The sequence below is a fragment of the Spermophilus citellus genome (assembly GCF_964194105.1).
Source record: "Spermophilus citellus genome assembly, chromosome: 10".
NCBI classification, from domain to species: Eukaryota; Metazoa; Chordata; class Mammalia; order Rodentia; family Sciuridae; genus Spermophilus; species Spermophilus citellus.
This window is the reverse complement of record NC_138197.1, coordinates 28,900,125-28,920,949: the sequence shown is the minus strand read 5'-3', so window position 1 is coordinate 28,920,949 and position 20,825 is coordinate 28,900,125. Positions and strand designations below refer to the sequence as shown.

General features: G+C 37.6%; 1 protein-coding gene across 5 annotated transcripts in view; it reads left to right on the top strand.

The window, feature by feature from the left end:
* The first annotated feature begins 5,551 nt into the window (after positions 1-5,551).
* PARP11 (poly(ADP-ribose) polymerase family member 11) overlaps positions 5,552-20,825 on the top strand; it is a 56,258-nt gene continuing 40,984 nt past the window's right edge. For 4 of the 5 annotated variants that reach the window (XR_014024122.1, XM_081310361.1, XM_081310363.1 and 1 more), the window contains exon 1: positions 5,552-5,742. Coding sequence is in view for 1 of the 5 variants with exons in the window: in XM_081310361.1 (XP_081166487.1) it covers positions 5,725-5,742 (18 nt within the window). In the remaining 4 variants the exon portion in view is untranslated. Of the gene's footprint in view, positions 5,743-7,702; positions 7,830-20,825 lie in introns of those variants that run through there. The other variant, XM_081310364.1, reaches the window with a different exon arrangement.

Genomic DNA, 20,825 nt, shown 5'->3' with positions numbered 1-20,825 from the left:
TGTGTGTGTGTGTGTGTGTGTGTGCACACTTACAACAGTATCAGGCACATACTTAGCACCATGTATTTGCTAATGCTAGCATGTAATTTTCATTATAACAAGGATGTTTTTAATCTGTTGTGTTCAGTGACCTATTCAAGAGACAAGAAACAGTGTCTGGAATGTAGAGATTGCTTGCTAAATATTTGTTCAATGAAGAATTGAAGAACAATTCATATTAGATAATCTGCTGTAATTTCTTGACATCCCTGGGTGTGCTCATTAGGAAAGGCTAACCCTCCAAATGCCTGGAATGACCTAAACCCAGGCGGTACACCCTCTGGCTGCCCTTTTCACCTACCAAGACTTTTATTTACCTCCCTCTTCTCCTAATTTTTAAAATATTTCTTATGTTTTCCTGCTTTCTGCTTTTAACCTCAAAACTTCTAACACTCTTTTCTAAGTCCTGTCTATTGTCCCCTGCCGGATCATTCCTATTAAGTCCTTTTTTTACAACGTGATGACCAAAACCCTAATGTGGCATTCCTGGAAGGAAAGCCCCAGCCAGGAATGTCACAGCTCCAGAGTCTTTTCAGAATTCTCCATCCTCTAATTAGGATGGCCACACATCTCAGCTGCTGCTTTTGACTGCTGCTGTGAGCTGAATGTTGATGCCCATCTTTGTGCTTAGATAATTTCCCTGAGCAGCTAAAACTAATAATCAGTGGTATTTTCAATAGGGCCTTTCCATTTAGTATGGCTGAGTTATTTTGCACTTCATTTTTTTTAAGGTTGATTTTAATTCCTTGTCATGTTTCCTAATTAAGAAGATTTGTGAGATTCATTTTGATTTTTTGAAAAATTCCTTCCCAGGAATGCTTATCTTCGCTTCAGTCAGTGTTTCATCTGCTTATTCCACCTCTTAATTCCTGCTGGGGTTGTTAACGTGTCAGACTTCAACAGCAGGGTTGGTTCTGGGGCCGCCTCATTGTTGGCTCTTTTTCAGACGGAGGCTGGGTCTTTATATTCAAGGCTGATGGGCACAAATGCAGCTTTCTCTCCACTACTCCTTCACCCTCTTTTGGCCCCTAGTCTCTCTTTTTGCGCCTTCTTGCAGGTTCCTGTTTCTTCTTTCTGTCTAACACAGCCTGTCTCTCATATCCATTCCTAGTGCTCCCCAAACGCTGGCTGCAACTGTGATCTCCTAAAACAAAAACAATTATGATCATAACATTAAAATAATAGTTAATGTTGTATCTTGTGTCTCACCACTTCTTTTCTTTTGTTTTCTTCTATCGTCTTAGGGGTGACTGATCCCTCTCTCCCCTAAGTTCAATTTGCCCTACTTTTCATACGTCAACCTGTTTTCTCCATTAGATTATTTTCATGTTTGCCAAGGAGATGTCCCCTCTGCTCTTTTTCTTCTCCTCTCTCCTTTCCCCTAAGGCATTTTCTCCTAACCCTCTTTTTTTTTTATTGATTATTCAAAACATTACAGAGCTCATGATATATCATCTTTCATACATTAGACTCAATTGGGTTTTGAACTCCCATTTTTACCCCAAATACAGATTGCAAAATCACATCTGTTACATACTCACATTATTGCATAATGGCATATTAGTGACTGTTGTATTCTGCTACCTTTCCTATCCCCTACTATCCCCCCTCCCTTCCCTTCCCCTCCCATCTTCCCTCTCTACCTCCTCTGCTGTTGTTCAATTCTCTCCCCTTTTTTCCCCCTCCCCCTTGCCCCTCATAACCTCTTATAATTTTGTGTATCATTGAAGGTCTCCTACAATTTCCATATGCTTTCCCTTCTCTCTCCTTTTCTCTCCCCCCATTCGTCTTTGTTTACTGTTAGTCTTTTCCTCATGCTCTTCCTTCCTGTTCTGTCTCCTAACCCTCTTGACATTGGAAGATCTATAAAATACTTAGAATCATTCAAGAATCCCTCGGCTGGGTTTAGCATGGCTTAAGATATCTCCACCCAGAACACACAGAGAAAATGTGAAAGATAAAGCCAAATGTCTGATCTTCCTGAGAAAACTAGTGCATGGTCAGTATACATAGTTTCCACTACTGTGGCACCCTGCCTGGAACAATGATGCAGAGGGAAATGTTCCTGTGCTAGGCACTATGTAACAGGGGGAATGGCAGGCATGACACACAGAAAGTAATCTTCTGAAAGACTGTGAGAGGTTGGGCTCAAACGATGAGGCAGGCCATCCTTGAGAAAGCTGTGGGAGAGTGTGGGCCAAGTCATTTTCTATGAGGATATTTGGCAGAATCCTAGATCCATTACATTTCCTCAGCCAAATGGGGTGGATCCATCACTGGTTGCAAACTAAGATACCTAAAATGGACCAGGCAGGTAATGAGACAGAGAACCCATTTCTAGTGTAAAATGGTCAGAGTGGCTCCGTCCAGCTGTTGGCACAGGGGAATACAGTTCCAAGGTGAAACTGGAGTTGCATATAGTAAAGGGTGAAATTTCCCAGTTTTAAAAACGTAGCCATTTTTTTTATCAAAAAATTTAAATATTCTCTGTGCATTCATTAAATCTCACCAATTTGTGACCCTAGTACTAAGTAATCATTTGCACAATTCTTTCCCATAATTAACTCTTAAACTCATTAGTTCTAAATCAGTAATAATAAGAAAAAATTAACACTAAAATTTGTACAGCTATTTTTAGTTCCCTTCATGTTACTTTGGTATATAGCAGTATATTTTAAAGGTCTATCCACCTAATATATATTAATATTCATTGCATTCTCTCTATCCCGTTCTCCTATCACTAGCCAGACAACACCAACATCAAGTCTTCAAGGAAATGAAATATAACTGAGAGTGAGAGAGAGAGAGAGAGAGAGAGAGAGAGAGAGAGAGAGAGAGAGAGAAAGAAACACAGAGAGTTGAAGAAAAGATTGAGGACCTGGTTCTAATCTTCCTAGACTTACTTTATAAAAATCCACTGCACCTTTAAGAAAAAGCTAATTTCTAAATTAATTAAACTGCTGCTATTTACTAGCATTATTCTGATGCCAAAACTTGTTAAAGATAATCACAAAAATGACAGTAGTGATGGAAGATTTTCATTCATTGTAAGTAATTTTTTTTTCAGTGTTAGGGATTGAATCCCTCATGTGTATGCTTAGCAAATGCTCTGCCACTAAACTACACCCCCCCCAAACCAGTTACAAGTACAATTTAATCCTAAATAAGAGAGGAACAAACTGAATCAAGCATGATATTCAAGATATAATTTAACAAAACAGAGGATGAAATGTAAGGATGTAATGGAATGTAAGGATGGTCTGAACATTAGATATATTAGTGTAATTCATTATATTTACTTAGAGTAAAAATAGTAATATAATAATAGAGTCTAAGAGACAGTTGATAACAATTAATATCCTTTTCCAATTAGAAGCTTAGAATAAACTAGTAATAGAAAGAATTTTTTAAAAGATAATGTATTTAAAGAATATGTATCATCATCTAGGAGCACAAACTTGTCATATTGCATTACAACTGAGTGCCAATTATCTAGTTCTACATTATTCAAAAATTTCCTGGTATTTTGGAAAGTGCAATAAGGAAAAAGAAAACTAAATTACTTGCTGGTGATATAATTATCTATATACATTTAAGAGAAAAGCTTATAAACTATTGGAATTAATTAGGTATTTTCACAGTTGAAAATGATAATTACACAAAACTCAATGGTTTTTCTAAATTGCAGCAGTGAAAAATATCTCATTCACAAAAACTGTAAAATATTTACAAACAAACTTCACAATAATTGTGCAAACTTACATGAAAGATATTTTAAAAATACATTTAATGATATAAAAGACCTAGGGTTGAGGTATATACAGCTCAGTGGTAGAGCATGTGCTTGGACGTTTGGGACTCTAGGTTCAATTCCAAGCACTGAAAGAAACAAAGAAACAAAACACCACCTAATATGTTTAGTGATGTGTTCCTGAATGAGAAGACTCATGATTTTGAAAACTCTTAAAAAAAAAAAGGTCAGGAAAGGAGTTCTTTATGAAAGAGCAAATATATTACTAAGCTATAACAGGCATGGCATAGGAAAAAGCATATATTTAATAGAATAAATAATAAAAATGTTTAAACATGTATGCATATATACATATATATGCAAATTTTACTTGTGATTAAGAATGGCTCTCCTAGCTGGGTATGGTGGTGCATGCCGGTAATACCAGCAGCTCTGGAGGCTGAGTCAGGAGGATCAAAAGTTCAAAGCCAGCCTCGCACCAGGGAGGCAGTTAGCAAATCAGTGAGACACTTGTCTCTAAATAAAATACAAAAATAGGGCTGGGGAGGTGGCTCAGTGGTTGAGTGCCTGAGTTCAACCCCCAGTACCAAAAAAAGAAATAAAAAAAGGAATGGCTTTTCTAAGTAGTGGGAAAGGAATGAATTTTTGATACAACTGATTAACCACTGGCAAAATTTCTGTAATCTTTTATTGAACAATTTCATTTCTGAGAATTAATTCTAAGAAGGTTAATGGACAAATGTGAAAAAATGCCTGAATGTTTATTGCAGCATATTTTTAAGAGTAAAAAACTAAAAACCACTTAAATATCTATCCACAGTAGATTATTACAAATATGTGGGTACATACCAACTATGGAATGCCATCAGTCTACTTGGAATGGAGGATATCATAAAAAAATCACTAAATTATGTTAGTTACATGTACTGATATGTAACAATGAAGCCCAATATTATGTACAATTATAGTGCACCAAAAACTGATATTTAAAAAAAGGAAAATCAGTCCTTAAATCTATAGGTATTTTTTGATCACTTGAAATATGTGAAAGTATAAACATGTCCAGAAGAATATATAACAAGCTGTTATTTTTCATTTTCTCTAGGCAAATTACTCCTTCTTTGCCTTTCTCTTAGCTCTCTTTACCCAGTAACTAAAGTAGGAGTACATATTGTGCTCATAACTTCAACTTCTTGCAGGAGCTTTGAGACATTCTATCCTAGATAAGAATTACTCTCATAGAACCCTATACTTGCTATACTACTTATGAGCCATATTGTACCTTTTTGCTGCTTCTCTAGATTCCAAAATCCATGAAGGCAGTGACTGTGTATTGATCAGTGTCATTTGAGAACCTAGTAATGTCTATTAACTGTCACTTTTTAAACTTTCCTATATGCCAAACAGTGTGCTATCTATACTCATCTTCCAAATAGCCCCTGGTCAAGCTGTGATCAATTTTCAAGCCTGTGTGATTCCTGGCCATTACACTCACTAAAAGGTGCTCAATAAATATCGGTTTTACAGGAAAGAAACACAACCAGCCACAGCTCGGCGGAGGTGTAGCAGTGGAGATCTAGCGCTGGAGGACATTGGTTGGGTTAGAAGTCTTTTAAACTCCTTCACAGGCCAGGTATTCCCAAGCCCCGCCCACGAAGACCCACCCGTGGAAGCCCGGAAGGGAGCGACGGGGGGCAGGGCTAGCTTCCGGGAGTGGGGCGGGGCCATCGCTGATTGGCTGGTTTCGGGCGGAAGTCGGGATGTTAGGTGGTCTGAAGACGCTAGCTTGTGACAGGGAGGGGGAGAAGGAAGGCCTGCGTAAACTGTGCCTCTCGGTCCCTACGCTCCCGGGGACCCTTGGAAAAATCACAACACCCCGGCCCCCGCAGCTAGCTCCTTCCCCCAGGCTCTCTCCGCTCGATTTCGCCACCGTTATGTTGGAAGCGAATCCAGTGAGTAGCCGGGCGGGACGGGGCGGACCCAGTGGGCGGGGTTGATGGGAGAGGGGCAGGAGGGGGTTCCCGGGAACTGCCCCCCTCACCCTAGTCTGGCTGGGTGTTTGAGTTCCGATGGCGCCAAGGCCCCAGACTTTCTGGAGGGGCTTTTGCCATCTTCAGTCCCTGCCTTTTTTAGTGGTAGAGATAGCTCCGTGGGTGGTTCTACGCGTTTTTTGCTTTCTTTTTCGAGTTATTTATTTTACTTTCGTTGGTTTCTCCACCTTCCTTCCTTCAAGGGTCTTTACTTTATGAAACTTTGTATTTTGCTTTCTAATTGGAATTGCTGGTCGTGGAACCTGTTCTCCCTTTTCCTCAGGAGTACCTTTCAGCCCCACCCCACTAAAGCGAGGGAATTCAACCCCTATGGTTTGAACAGACCCAGGGAGAACAATCAGTACCCCTTTTCCCTTCTTAGTGGAAACCATTTAACACTCGAGGATCAACTGTTTTTTTCCTAAACTTCTGGATGGTGAAGTTTTTAGATGTTTTCTTTCAATGGTTAGACCGATGATCTGGAACGTTTTCAACTGCAATTCTGTCTCCTTCCTTGTTTGACTCGGATATTTGCATTATTCCTGCATGTGTTTTGTCTACTTTGCTTTTATCCATTTATTTTTTTAAGGTGCAGCCCTCAAGCAATGGGATCTGTTTGCCAAGAGTATTCCGTTCTTCTCTTGTTACCGTTGAAACCACCTAGTATTATGGCACCTATACACTTTACAACGTAGGAGTTGACTGGGAAAATAACAATCATATTTCAAGTTTCTGGACTCAATATGTGAAACTAAGCCATATGCTGAGATAACTGCCAAAATTTACTCTAAAACCCCTCAATATGGATACTTGAATTAATTTACTACAAATAGTACTCCTCTCTTCTCATTTCTGGAATGTATTTCCAGAGAAGTTAGCTTATCAATACATTCCTTTATGTTTTCATCCAGTAGAACTAAACTAGTGTTTTGGTCAGGATTTGATAGTTGCCTGTTGTGGTTCCATCCCAATCCATCATATAAAAGTAGTCTTCCTTGAAGTTTATTTTTTGATTCATACATATAATATTGTAATCAGGTCATATTAAAGGAAAATAATTGCTTGTATTTGACTTTAGTAAAAATAATTTGGAATTATGAGAATATGTTCATATATACTTATATTCAGTTTCACAGTTATCAATAATCTTCATTTTATATGTTATCTGCACATTTCTATATATGTGTGTGCATATTATAGACGTATTCAGTTTTTATGAGCAGTCTGTTTTGATTCTTCATAACAACTTCTTTAGTCATCTTTATATTTGTCTTGCTCAAGGTTACATGTTCTAAATTCTTCAGTGTATTGTAAGCTCCAGAGGAGCATGAATTTTTTTATGCTTATTATAGTATCTTCATCTAGAGAATAGATACTGGTGCTTAATAAATATTTGTGAATTCATAATGGTGATTGGATCAGTACTGTACTAGCGTTCTTTGCTTTTTATGTTCATTTTCTTCCTGTATCACACATACATCAGAATTTACACATCATTTGTTTGTGAGAATTATAAATGCATTTGTGAATGTTTCACATTTGGTTTGTAAAATTATGATCCTGTTTCTTTGTAAGAAATGTTCAGTTTTCTCTGAAATTACTTTGATGATTTTTTAAAAAAAGTTTCAGCAGAACAGGCTGACTTTTGTTTAATAGAAATGAACCTTCCATATTTTCTTCTTTTGAACTTTATGGCATCCTCATATGGCTTAATGCTTCTGTGTTTTATTACTTACCAATAATGTTTTTTTGTGTGAGCATAGGAATGCTGTGAACAAATGAAGTTTACTTTTATTAGCTTAAATTTTTTAAAGATAAATATTCTACTGGGCTTTCTCTAGTAATTTGTTAATTTCTTTTAGTAGAAGGGGTTTCTGGATAGTCTAAATGTGTTCATGGAATAAAAATTAATGGTACCCTAAGTCATATACAACTGGGAAGATTTCAAAATGCCACTAAACAAAAAACATAGTGGATAAATGCAGATGACTTTTGCATTACAAATCAATGTAAATCACTGTTTATCATTCTTTCCATTGAATGAAATAAATGCTGTTTTGCGAAGGAAGGCTATTGTTAACTGCTTTAATTGAAGAATTTTATTTAGTTTCTTTCTGTATATTCTGGTAGCATCCATGACCTTAATATACCACCTATGGCCTGCAAATATACCTCCTGTTGCTCCTGTTGCAAATATACTTACTTTGTGATATTGCATTCCACTCACAAGTATTCTGATAAAATATTACACTGACCCTAGCCATGTTCCTAATCAGAATCAGCCTCCCCTTCCCTGTGAAAAGTTTTCAGGAAATGGTTTGAGTGTGGAAAATCACCACTGACCTTTCAGCATTTCCTTTGGCATGGTGGAGACCTAAAACAAGGGAACCAAGGAATAAGATAAATTTTATACCTGTCTTCAAATATAAAATTGTGAACTCAGATAATATTTGAAGACAGATATAAGGTCTGTGGTGATGCCTTTCACTGACCAGGAACTATGAGGTAAGCATAAAGTTCTTGCCAAGGTAGGTCAGATTGACAGAAGCAGGAGGCAGTTCTCATATGTGCTCTTGGCATTTCTCTATCCACCTGGGGGAGGGAGCCCATGACTAACATCTCCCAGTTTAGGAAAGTGGTGTAGTCTGTGGGATGAAGTTGGAGGGGTTGCCATCACTGTTTTGACTTTATGTACCCTGATTTTATCCTGCTTCTCTCTTTCTCTTTTCTTCCTTGTCTTCTGTCTCTTTGCTGGGATTGGAATAAGTAGTTCCCTGGAATTAAACTAGATAGAAGTTAATTTTGGCTTTTTGTTATTACACTGATGAAGAGAATTATGAACTTACAAACATTTGTTCATGAGTATAAACTGTCAATTTCAAAAATAGTATCTTACTTCATAGAAAGTACTCTTCCAAAATTGTTTTTCATTTATTAACTCATTATTAGAATAATTTGATATGTTAGTTAAGAGAGAAGAAAATGGTTTTCCCAAGATCATGGAGCAAGTAAGCAGTGTGTCAGTACCCAAGTCATTTTTCCACTGCATTCTGACTCTGCTGGTAACAATGATAACATTTGTTTATAGTGTGATGCTTTTTCTGCAAAGCCAACATCTTCCCTGTTATTTTACATTCATGGCTGTTTCTCACCTACCATTCAATATCTTCTTTTTCTGTTAAACTGCTTGAAAAAATAATCTTATGCTTTTGTCATTCTTACCCATACCTCAGCTCCTTCAGTCTAACTTCTTCCCCTAACACTTGTCAAAAGGTCACCAAGAACTTTGAATCACCACATGAAACAGCAACTTACTTTTATCTTTTAGCAACTTTGATGCAATCACAGGTTTTCCTCAAAACTTTTCCTTTTTGGTGTCCTTGGAATTGTACTCCTTTGGGTTTCTTCTTTTTATGATTTGTCCTTGAATTATAATCCCCACGTGGCTGCATGGCTTTCTGCCCCCGAAATGTCCTACCTTTTATCTTATTTTTTTTTCAGCATATCATTTTTTGGTGAGCTCCAAGGCTTGAAAATATTACTATAATAAATATTCCTGCCAGGTGTACATCTTTAGTCCTAAGTTCGTCTGAGCAAGGTGGTGGACAACTCTATTGGATGTCCTCTAATAGTACAAACTTAGGATGTATGAACCAAAATGACTCAGACATTAATTCATTTATTCATTTCACTCAGCAAATAATGTAAGTATCTAACACATGAGAAAGAAACACTATTTTAGATATTAGGGATGGGGGATATAAACATGGATCAAATCAGAACCTACTCCTGAGGGGGCTTGCAGTATAGTTTTGGGAGAGAAAGTGATATCTGGGTACTTCAAGCATTCATTGAAATGATTTATATTTAAGGTAGCTCTTTAAATTATAGAAGTGGTCTTATGGGAATATCAAAGGAAGCAAAATAACCAAAGCCTATGAAAGTAAAAGAGAATGGCAAGTACAGTTTGGATAAAGGAATGAAGTGGAGAAAGTACAGATCTCATGATTAATTTCTCAATATGGGCATTATTAGAGAAAGAAGATGGAAAGGTATGGGCAGTGGTAACTAACATGGAATTTTTCTTTTGAGTCTGGCAGTATATTATACAGAGATACTCACAGACTGAGTTAAGAACGGAGGTAGGATGTGTTCCTGGAAATAACAGTTCTTTAGGAAACATAGTATCTATGAAGATGTGTTCCTGACAGTGTAATTTATTACAGGACCAATCAACAATTCCTTTAATCATAACTTTGTTTTCTTGGAATTCTTTGTAACTGTTCTAACAATGATTAACTAAGCTTAAAGTATGACCTATATCTATCTGAGGCTCAAAACAAATTATTCTCTGGGAAACAGAAATCCTTTACCTGGGAGATAAGATGTTAATGACAAAGTATCCACACAAGAGTCTGGGGCAGTGCTAAGTAAGGTATGTCTTTACCTGAATCATCTAATACTTCTATTTTGAGGAAATTATTAAATTACTTTTTAGTGATGATACCAAGGTTCAAAGTTTGGTGAACTTTATGAATTTAAGGGTTTTAAACAGAACTTTCCAGTTCTAGCATACATACTTCCTAGCATACATACTTCCTATAAGATATGTGGTGAGTAGAAAAGGATCTTTGAGGATAATCACGGGGAGTCAGGGATTAACAGAAAATTCTTAAACTTCAAGAAATACTTGGCTTTAACGTGGCACCAGTGTCCATGTTTTTGGAACATTTTTTTCTAGTGGTGCAGCACATGAACAAGAGTGGCAAGGATTGGTATGGCAGGTCCAGTGCAAGGTAAAGGAAATGAGTCTAATAATTTTCAATCAAGTAAGATAACAGAATTTGGTATATAGGCTGAAGGCTCAGGTTTGTAAAAGAGGTTTGAGGGTGTGTGTGGTGGAGGGTAATGAAAAGACTGGCTGAGTGTGACCCACTGGACCTGAAATGCTGAAGCACATTAAGGTCTTTGGCTTATGAAGTTCACCCTCCAAGAGTTATACTTGCTTTTGAAATAACATTGTTGGCACTCATTTAGTTATTGAGCATCTATCTACTGTAAGCCCACTGGTGCTAAGTCCTGGAGTTTATTGTGGTGAACAAAACAGATTAGGCCTCAGCCCTCATGGGTGTACTTTTTGATGCAGGCAGGCAGATATTACACAATAATTACATAATTAAATTCATCTGCAACTGTGATAAAAGCAGGAAGGTAAAAGTGCAATGACAATGTAGAAGGAGCTAGTATAGACTGGAAATTCAGGGAAGACCACCATGTGAAAGTAACTTTTAACAGAGATCTGGAGGATCAGTCAAAAGTTAGTCAGATAATGATTGCATGGGAAGTGGGAAGATTGTCCAGACAGCAGAAGTAGAGTGAGCAAAGGCCTTGAGGCCAAAAGGAGGTTGGTGTGTGAGAACCAAGAGAAGCCTGTGTGGTTGGAGCACAGTGAACCAGGAGAAGAGCATAGGAAATGGGAACCAGGCCATGCTTGGCTCTATGGCAAAAGAGAATTGAACAACTAATCAGCTTACTATAAAATAGGGAGATTATTTTTTATTATCTGGAGGGTTAGAGGGGACCAATCTAATCATAAGGGTCCTTAAAAGTAGAAAATGGGGGCAAAGAGATGTGACTGTGGATGAATGTTCAAAGAGATAGTGTTGCTGCTTTGAAAGGGGGGGGGTCCAACAAGCTTCTAATTTTGTGGTAATCTGTTCCAGAAGCAATAAAAAAAAAAAAAAAACTATTTAGAGGCATGTAAGAGATTCTGAAAAGACCAGTGAGGAGGCTATAGCATAGTCCAAGGTAAAGATGAAGAAGATTGGACTGAGTGGGAAGAGAGAAAGAAGTAGATCAATTCTAGCTGCTCTTTGGATCATGAATGCCAGGTTTTTGGCACAGGCAACCAGAAACTGAGATGTATTTTCACTGATATGAGAAAACCTAGAAAGGGGGAAGATGGGAGGATATCAAGAATATGGTTTTGGGCCCATTAGGTTCAGTGTGCTCATATGATTTGGATATGGTCTAATTGTATCCACCAAAGGCACATGTGTTAAAGGCTTGGTCCCCAGGATGGCACTGTTGGGTCATTTAAGAGATGGGACCTAGTGAGAGACCCTTACGTCAGTGGGGCATAAGGAGTTCTTATAACCCCTTAAGTTTCTGTAAGAAGGTAGTTATGAAAGGAGAAAGCATGGCCCATTTCATCCCCTTTGTTCCTAGTTTGGGATATATTCCTTGCTCTTGAGTGCTCCCTCCATTGCCATCTACCATCCACCATTGGTGAAGAGGCCCTCACCAGATCTGAACTGGTACTGGTGCCTTGCTCTTGAACCTTTAAAACTGTAAACTTTTTATAGGTTGAAGTATATTGTAACAGTGATGAAAAGCTGACTTATTTGTGCACCTCTGAAACATCAAGTATTGAAGTGAGGAAGGCAGTTGAATAGGTAGGTAAATGGAGAAGACTAGATTATTGAAATTTAGGCCTCAGATTTTATAGATAGCCTTTAAAATCATCAGAGTGTATGAGATCTCCAGGAAGGTGTTTTTCAAATGTTCAGCACCCATGCAGACTACTAAATAATAAAGCAGTATTTAAAAAACTGACTTTTTTATTATCATTGAAAATGGCCATTTTTTGTAGTCCTTCATGAAGTAACTATGTCTAATTTGATTATAGGTAGCTTGAAGTGTAGGTTAGACTCAGATGTTTTGATTTTTTTTACCCTATATTTCTACTAGATTAGGAAATCTCATTCCACAATTATAGATTATCAATATTTATAACTTGTGTTTCCTGGCTTTGAGATGTTTTGAACTATCAAGATCAAACAGAGCCTGAGAAGGTGAAGGATTTCTCCCTGAAGACAATTTCTAGTGTTCTGTCAGTTGCCAAACTGACACTTATAATGTTAAACAATAGGTATGAATGTTTTAACCAGGCTGAATATTTGGAAAATAGGAGCAAATGGATTCTTAAGTCATTTATTGACTCCATCATTTTCTACAAAGTGTTTCCTCATGTTTTATTGTAACATTTGAATGTATTCTTTATATATTCACAATAATGTTACTAGCCTTAGTCCTCCATGAGTGAAGAAAACCATTAGATTTGGAGAAGGAATCAGACTGGAGCAGTAGAAACATTTGTACCATAGTTTGGTGACTTTGAAATCTGATCTCTTATTCTCAGCATTAAAAATTGGGGTGTTTTGACCCTGAAATAGTAGTTTCAGGTTATTTACAATTCTAAATCTATCTCCACTCTCCTCCATGTAAGCAAGTCTCTAAAAATCATAGGATGACTTTGTTGTTATGAATCAGCATTATGAAAAAATTTATCTGATTCCTCATTTCAGAAACTCATGTCAGCACTTTTGTCTTTGGCAGTTAGCAAATTCAAGTAGGAAGGAGAGTAATCTTGCAAACATTGCCATTTCTTTCCACATCTGAGAGTACAACCCATTGTCAAGATTTGATGATATTCAATTTCCATTATTTCCTTCAACACTCACTTATAATCAGAAGGCATATTTTTGTCTCCTAACTGTTCCATATGTTTAAAGGATCTTTTAGTTATAGCAGCACATTTTCTTGCTATCTGTATAGCTCATGCTCTGTTAGTTTTGAATGTTAGACCTGTTTCAGCCTGTGCCACAGCTCATAAAAATGTTATTGTCTAAATGAAAACTGTCTTTCCTTATACTATGGATTTTCACTGATAAACAGAACAAAAAGTTGTTGAGTACTTTTACCTCAATACATATTTTCATATGTCAAGGACTAATTCATATTTTCTCCACAAATAGTTGGTTCAATTATTAAACAGAATATACACGGAAACCCACATGTGGTAGTAATTGCTCTCCATATCATTTGTCATTGATAGTATATGATATCCAACAGAATCATTTAGTAAAGAAATTTTTCCAGTTATTTCCCCCAGGCATAAAATTTGAATTTACAAGCTTCTCAGAAGTATCAAGATTTTATCTGTTTAAGCTGAGGAGGAGCCCTTTTATCTTGATGGGTTTTTTTGTCCTTGCTAACAAAGCAAGTGGATTTTGTGCTTTGTGTGCAAAAGATGTGAAAGATAACTTGGTTTTATTCCCCCATATTTAGTGACTACTAGGTGATATGAACCAACCAAAAAGACCAAACATAATAAAATTTTACAGTGAGTGATAGCTTTAAAGAAAGTAGATTTTCATGAAAGTCTTCATTAATTTTAAATTTTAACTGTGTGAAGTGTATATGAACAAATTTCTTTCATTACTTTTGTATCCAAAAATGCCCTTGAACTTTCTTATAATCCCTGAGGAATTTTTTTTGGTAATTAGCACATTATAGTTATACATAATATTAGATTTGTTTTGACAAAATCATACATGCATAAAATTTGATTTATTCCATTTCAGTCCCTGGTCCTCCTCTTTCCCCATAGTTTCCTTTCTGAGGACTCTGTTTTAAGAATGCCACAAAAGGAAAAAAAGGGGGTTAGTCCTCAGGAGCTCTAAATATTACAGGCTAAGTAGAAGTTAAGGAACAAAGGCGTTGAGAATTTGTGGACAAAGATGTAACATAATCTGGAGAGTGTGCTGTCATGGACCAAGAGAAGAGTAATTTAGGACAGGGATTAAAATTATAAAATGTTACTGAGAGTTTAAGGTGGGGAGTGAAATTTTTGTATAGGATTTAATTTCATGAAGCTTATCACAAACTCTAACAAGAAAGTTTTTTTAATTTGGTCAGTTTTTGTTTTGTTCATTTGTTTGTTTTAATTTTAAATGGTGTTTGGGTTGAGAGAAGTTAGTCCAGAAGTTAGAAAAGTTAAATTGGAGTGGATGTGAGAGTGCATAGAAAGTGAAGAAATGAAGTGCAGTGTGTATGGACAAACAAGTGTTACAGTTACTAAGCCACTGAAGAAGATAAAATTGAATCCTAAACGTACCCAATCTGAAAGAAGGTAGCAAAACATTAAACAGGGAACAAAGAACAGGTGGTACCCAAGCCAGCAAATAGCAAGATGATAAACTTAAACCTAACCTTGTCAATAATTGTACTATAAGTAAATGCTCTGAGCACCCCAATTAAAAGACAGATTGTATTAACAATAAGATCTAAATATAAGTTTTCTGCAAGAAGCACATTTTGAGTGTAAATACACAAACAGGATAGAACTAAATAAAGATATAATGTTGACACTATTCAAGAAAAAGCTTCAGTGATATGATAGTAGATTTCAGAGATAATATCGTAAGATATTATTAGATTAAAAAATATCATTTCCTGGGGCTGGGGTTGTGGCTCAGCGGTAGAGTGTGAGCCTAGCGCGTGTAAGGCCCTGGGTTCGATCCTAGCACCACATAAAAATAAATAAAATAAAGGTACTGTGTCCTCTACCACGCGGCCTACGCAGTGGTTTCATTAATGAGGTTCTAGGCATAAAGTTAGTTAGAAGAGATCGAAATAAAACACACAGACCAGTTACCTTATTTATATTGCTAGGTCCGAGACGGCTCACCTCTCTGGTTCCCACCTCTAGCCGCCCAGCAGGGCAGCGAGGATTACTCGGGGCTAGCAGGAGAGAGAGAGAGTGAACACGCCTGGGAGTAGCCCTTTATTGGGGAACAAGAGATTCAGGGGAGAATTCCATCCAATGAAGGTTGAGGGGGGGCTGCACTCCAAGGTCAGGGTCAGTGATTGGGTCCCCGGGGTCAGTGGTCAGGCACACCCCCACACGGATGGGCTTTCTCATCAGGAAAGGGTCGGGAAAGCTTCGACACAGCCAAAGCGCCTCAGGCCCTTAACGGGAGCCACCCAATCACGTGCCTTTTAAAAGGTCCTCAGGGGGCCACGAACTTTGGCCCATATATTCAAAAAGACAAACTTCTAGGGCCGTCCAAGTTTTCTGTATATTTTCTATGCCTCCAGGTAGTTCATTAGAAAGACAGACTCTCTGTAACTTCCTTCCTAATTTCTCCCAAGTAAGTAAATTTGGAGACTCTTGGTCACAAAACCAAGGACAATATTCACCTACAATCTTTAAAAATTGTAATAACTGAGTTTTCTTTATCTGTTTTCCTTTCTGATTAATTATACTGTCTAAAATAGTCAGATACATTTCCTTATCCGTAGAAGTTGAATTTCCCATTTTAAGTAATTTAACGTCTCTTTCCTTCAATATCTCCAGGTACTTTTGTGACCCAATTGTCACCTCTTCCTTTATCTTTATTTTTATTCCTTATCTTCCTTTATTTTTTCCTTATCTTTATAGCGTGCTCCCACTCAATCTAACTAATCTAGAATGCCCCACGTTGGGCGCCAATTCTACCACGCGGCCTGCACAGTGGTTTCATTGATGAGGTTCTAGGCATAAAGTTAGTTAGAAGAGATCGAAATAAAACACACAGACCAGTTACCTTATTTATATTGCTAGGTCCGAGACGGCTCACCTCTCTGGTTCCCACCTCTAGCCGCCCAGCAGGGCAGCGAGGATTACTCAGGGCTAACAGGAGAGAGAGAGAGCGAACATGCCTGGGAGTAGCCCTTTATTGGGGAACAAGAGATTCAGGGGAGAATTCCATCCAATGAAGGTTTAGGGGGGGCTGCACTCCAAGGTCAGGGTCAGTGATTGGGTCCCCGGGGTCAGTGGTCAGGCACACCCCCACACGGATGGGCTCTCTCATCAGGAAAGGGTCGGGAAAGCTTCAACATAGCCAAAGCACCTCAGGCCCTTAACGGGAGCCACCCAATCATGTGTTAGAATGGCTTCCCACAGTGTCCAACTCCAACTAAAAAATAAATATTAAAAAAGTAATTTCCTAATGATAAAGAGGTCAGTTAATCAATAACAATCACAAACATTTATATACCTAGTAATAGAACTTCAAATTATGTGACACAAAATTAATGGGGGCTGGGATTGTGGCTTAGCGGTAGAGCGCTTGACAGCACCACGATCCTCAGCACCACGTAAAAAACAAAAATAAATAAAGGTTTAGTTCAACTACAACTAAAAAGTAAATATATTAAAAAAACTAATGGAATGTTAATAGAGAAGAATCGCCCATTATGGTAGACTTCAATAGTTCTTTCTCACTGACTGAAGGATTAAATAGATAGAAAATAATAAATGCTAGAGAAAACTGTAACAACACTACCAACTTGACCTAATTGACATTTGTAGAACATTCTATCCTCCAAAGTTTGAATGTGTTTGTTTGTTTTACCAACTAAAAATAGAACATTTAATAAGGTAGATCATATTCAGGGCCATAAACCATGTCTCCTATAAAATGTGCTTTTAGACCAAAATTGAATTAAGCTAGGATTAATAACTGAAAGATACCTGTGAAATTTTCAAGTATTTGGCAAATAAATAACAGTTTAACCCATGGGCCAAAGAACTAAAAAGGGGAAATATTATGAAAACATAGCCTATCAAGTTTGTAAAATGCTGTGAAAACAGTTGAGAGGGAAATTTATAGCTAAAAGAAGAAATGTCACAAATCAATTGACCACAGCTTCCTTTTGAAGGAACAAGAAAAAAACTCAAGTAAGAGCAAGGAACTGAAAGGTTAGAGTAGAAATCATCAAAACTGAAAACAGTAGTGAAAATTAATGAAATCAAAAGCTGGTTATTTGTGAGCATCGGTACTATTGATGAACTTCTAGACAGACATCAGGAGAAAAAGAAAACACAAATTACTATATTGAGAGTAAGAGAAGTCACATCTCACATACTCTAAAGACATTGAAAGAATAATAAGGATACATTAAAAACAAATTTATAGTCAATCAGTATGACAACTTGGATGAACTGGACACACTCCTACAAAGACATGAACTACCAAAGCTTGTTTAAGAAGTAGTTCACATTATTTAAAGAATTTCAATTTGTTGAAAAAACCTACTTTCAAAGAAAACCCCAGGCCCGGGAAGTTTGACTGACTAATTCTACCAAGTTTTTAAGGAAGAAGTAATACTAACTCTATACATAGTTATGGAAAATTAAGGTGTAGGTAATATTTTGTAATGGAGTACAATATATCAAAACCAGTCAAAGAAAACTACAAACACAAATGCAAAAATTCTAAGAAGAAATTTGGCAAAATGAATATAACAGTATATAGAAGAATTAATACATCATGACCCAGATGTTGAAAAATGCAAGGTTGTTTTAATATTTGAACAACAATTGTGTAATCACCATATAAAATAAAATAAATGATTGTTTCAATACATGCAGAAAAAATATTTGACAAAATTTATTTATTTATTTATTTTGGTGCTATGGATTGAATCCAGACATACTCCACTAATAAGCTATATCTGCAGCTCTTTTTACTTTTTGTTTTGAGACAGGGTGTCACTAGTTGCCCATACTGGCTTTGGACTTACTATCCTCCTGCCTCAGCCTTCCCAGTAGCTGGGATAGTAAGTGTGTGCCATTGGCAATTGGTCAGCAGTATGTGAAGTTTTTCATTGTAATGACTTGCACATCTTCTGTTAAATTATACCTAAATATTCTGTTCTTTTGGTGTTTCAAGTAGAATTTAAATTTTTTTGAATATTCCTTGTTAATGTATGTGTATATAATTGAGACAGATACAGATGTATGTAATTGAGACAGATCTTGTGTGTTGATGAACTTGTTTAATGGTTCTGTTTTTTAACTGTATTCCGAAGAAGTATCTACACAAAATTATGCCATCTGCCAAGAGATAGTTTTACTCTTTCCTTTCCAATCTTGATGCATTTTATTTCTTTTTCTTGGATAATTGCCCTGGTTAGCACTTTCAGTACAATGTTAAATAGAGGAGGTTGTTATGCTCGAATTCGGGACCCCCAAAAGACCACCAGAGACCAAGATCAATGTAAACAGCAAAGAGGTATTTATTGCAAGCTAGCTCCGTCCTCTGCGCGCACACACAGCAACTGGTGACGCTGAGAGGCCCCGAGCCCAGGGTTTGCAGCAGTTGTATACACTGTTTGGAGAAGGCAGGGACCCCCACATACATCATAGCATCTCTTAGCAAATCATCACATGCCGCGGGAAAATCAAATAACAAATTTAAAACATGATTAGCACATTTACTAGCGGGAACAGGTTGGGTAGGGGTGATTGGCTACTACAAGAGGGGGATTCATTTGAACTGATTGGTTTAAACCAAGAGGGGTGTTCCTGCTGAACTTCATGGTTTCCCAACACCATAAACTACTGGGAGGGTCATCTGGCATCCCAGGTATTTCCCTGTCTCATGCTGATTGGTGGCTGCTAGGGGGTTGCTATGGATCCCCACCTAGCCTGACTGAGTCAGGGGCACCTGGCGCAGCAGATCTCTCCTGTTATTTGTAGATAAACAACTTAGCAGGGTGGGAATGTGCCTAGGAGTGCTCTGTGGGTCTTTTCAAGGACAAAGGTCATGTCCCTTCCTTGGACGGGCTTTGCTCTGAGGTAGAAGCTGGTTTTTCAGAGGTAAGAGCAAACATTCTTGTTTCTACTTTTAGGGGAAATATATTGTTTTTCAATAGCAAGCTTTAGCTCTGGATTTTTGTAAATGCTGTCTGACAGGAAAAGGTGTCTCTAGGGTCCCTTGCCCCCTTGGAGTTGGTCAGGGGAGTTGGCTGAAGTCCAGGATTGGCCAGGGGGTCCTGCTGATTGACAGGCGTTAGTCAGGAGGTCTGGCTGATTGACAGGCGTTTCTGCGGGCATCTGATTGATGTTCTTTTGCAGCGTGGGCTGCTTTGTTCTAAGTTGCCACTAAGTCGCCACCAAGTTGCTGCCACCAACCTAACGCTGTCTATCAAGTTGGGGAAATTTCATTCTGTTTCTATTTTGTTGATTATTTTCATTGGAGTTTGTTGAATTATTTTTGTCTGCATTGAGATGATGTTAATTTTTTTGTTCCATTAATATGCATATATCTTAGTCTGCTCAGTGATCATAACAGAATACCATAGACTGGGGGCTTATCAACTTCAGAAGTTTATTTCTTATAATTCTATAAGCTGTGAAATGTAAAATCAAATTTGTATATGCTGGGGACCTTTTATTCTGGTTCATACATGGTTGTCTTTTAGTGTCCTTATGTAGCAGAAGGGACAGGGAGGGAAGTTCTCTCTGGGGTGTTTTGTGTGTGTGTGTGTGTGTGTGTGTGTGTGTTGTTTTGTACTGACCACTCTATCACTTGCCTATATCCCCAGACCTTTTTATTTTTTATTTTAAGACAGTTGCCTATACTAGCTTTCAAATCTTCCTGCCTCAACCTCCCTAGTCACTGAAATTACAAGCCTGTGTTTTGTATGGTCGTTAATCCCATCCACGAGGGCTCTGCCCTCTTACTTAATCATTTCCTAAAGGCCTTACCTCCAAATATCATTGTGGTTAAAATTGGGATTAAAATTTGAAATTATAAATGTTTGGGGAGTCATAGATATTCAGTCTGTAGCATTCTGCCCCTCGCCTCCCCAAACTTCAAGTCACTCTTACATGCAAAATGCATTCTCTTCATCCCATTTACCCCCCAAAGTCTTAACTCATTCTATAAAGTTTAAAGTTTGACTTCTCATCTCAATATCTTCTAAATCAGATATGGGTGAGGGGTGAGACTCAAGGTGTGATTCTTGAGGCAAATTCTCCTCCACTTAGCACTCTCTGAAACCAAATGTTATGTGTTGCCAAGTTGCAGTAGTATGATAGGACAGACATTCCCTTTATAGGTATAGGATAGGCATACCCATTCTAAAAGGGAGATAAAAGAAAGAAGAACGAGGTCTCAAGAAAGCTCAGAGATCTTAAGACTGATGAATAATTCTCTTTGGCTTGATGCTGTGCGTTTTAGGCCCACTGAGCTTTGGTTAGTCCTGCCCTTGTGACTTTGTGGAGAGGCCATCTAATTTTTTTAAAAGTAAGATGATGGTTTCCCTTGTGAAAGGAGGAAGCCAGCCCTGATCCTTGAATGACCTCCAGGGTCATTCTTTGCTAATCTTGA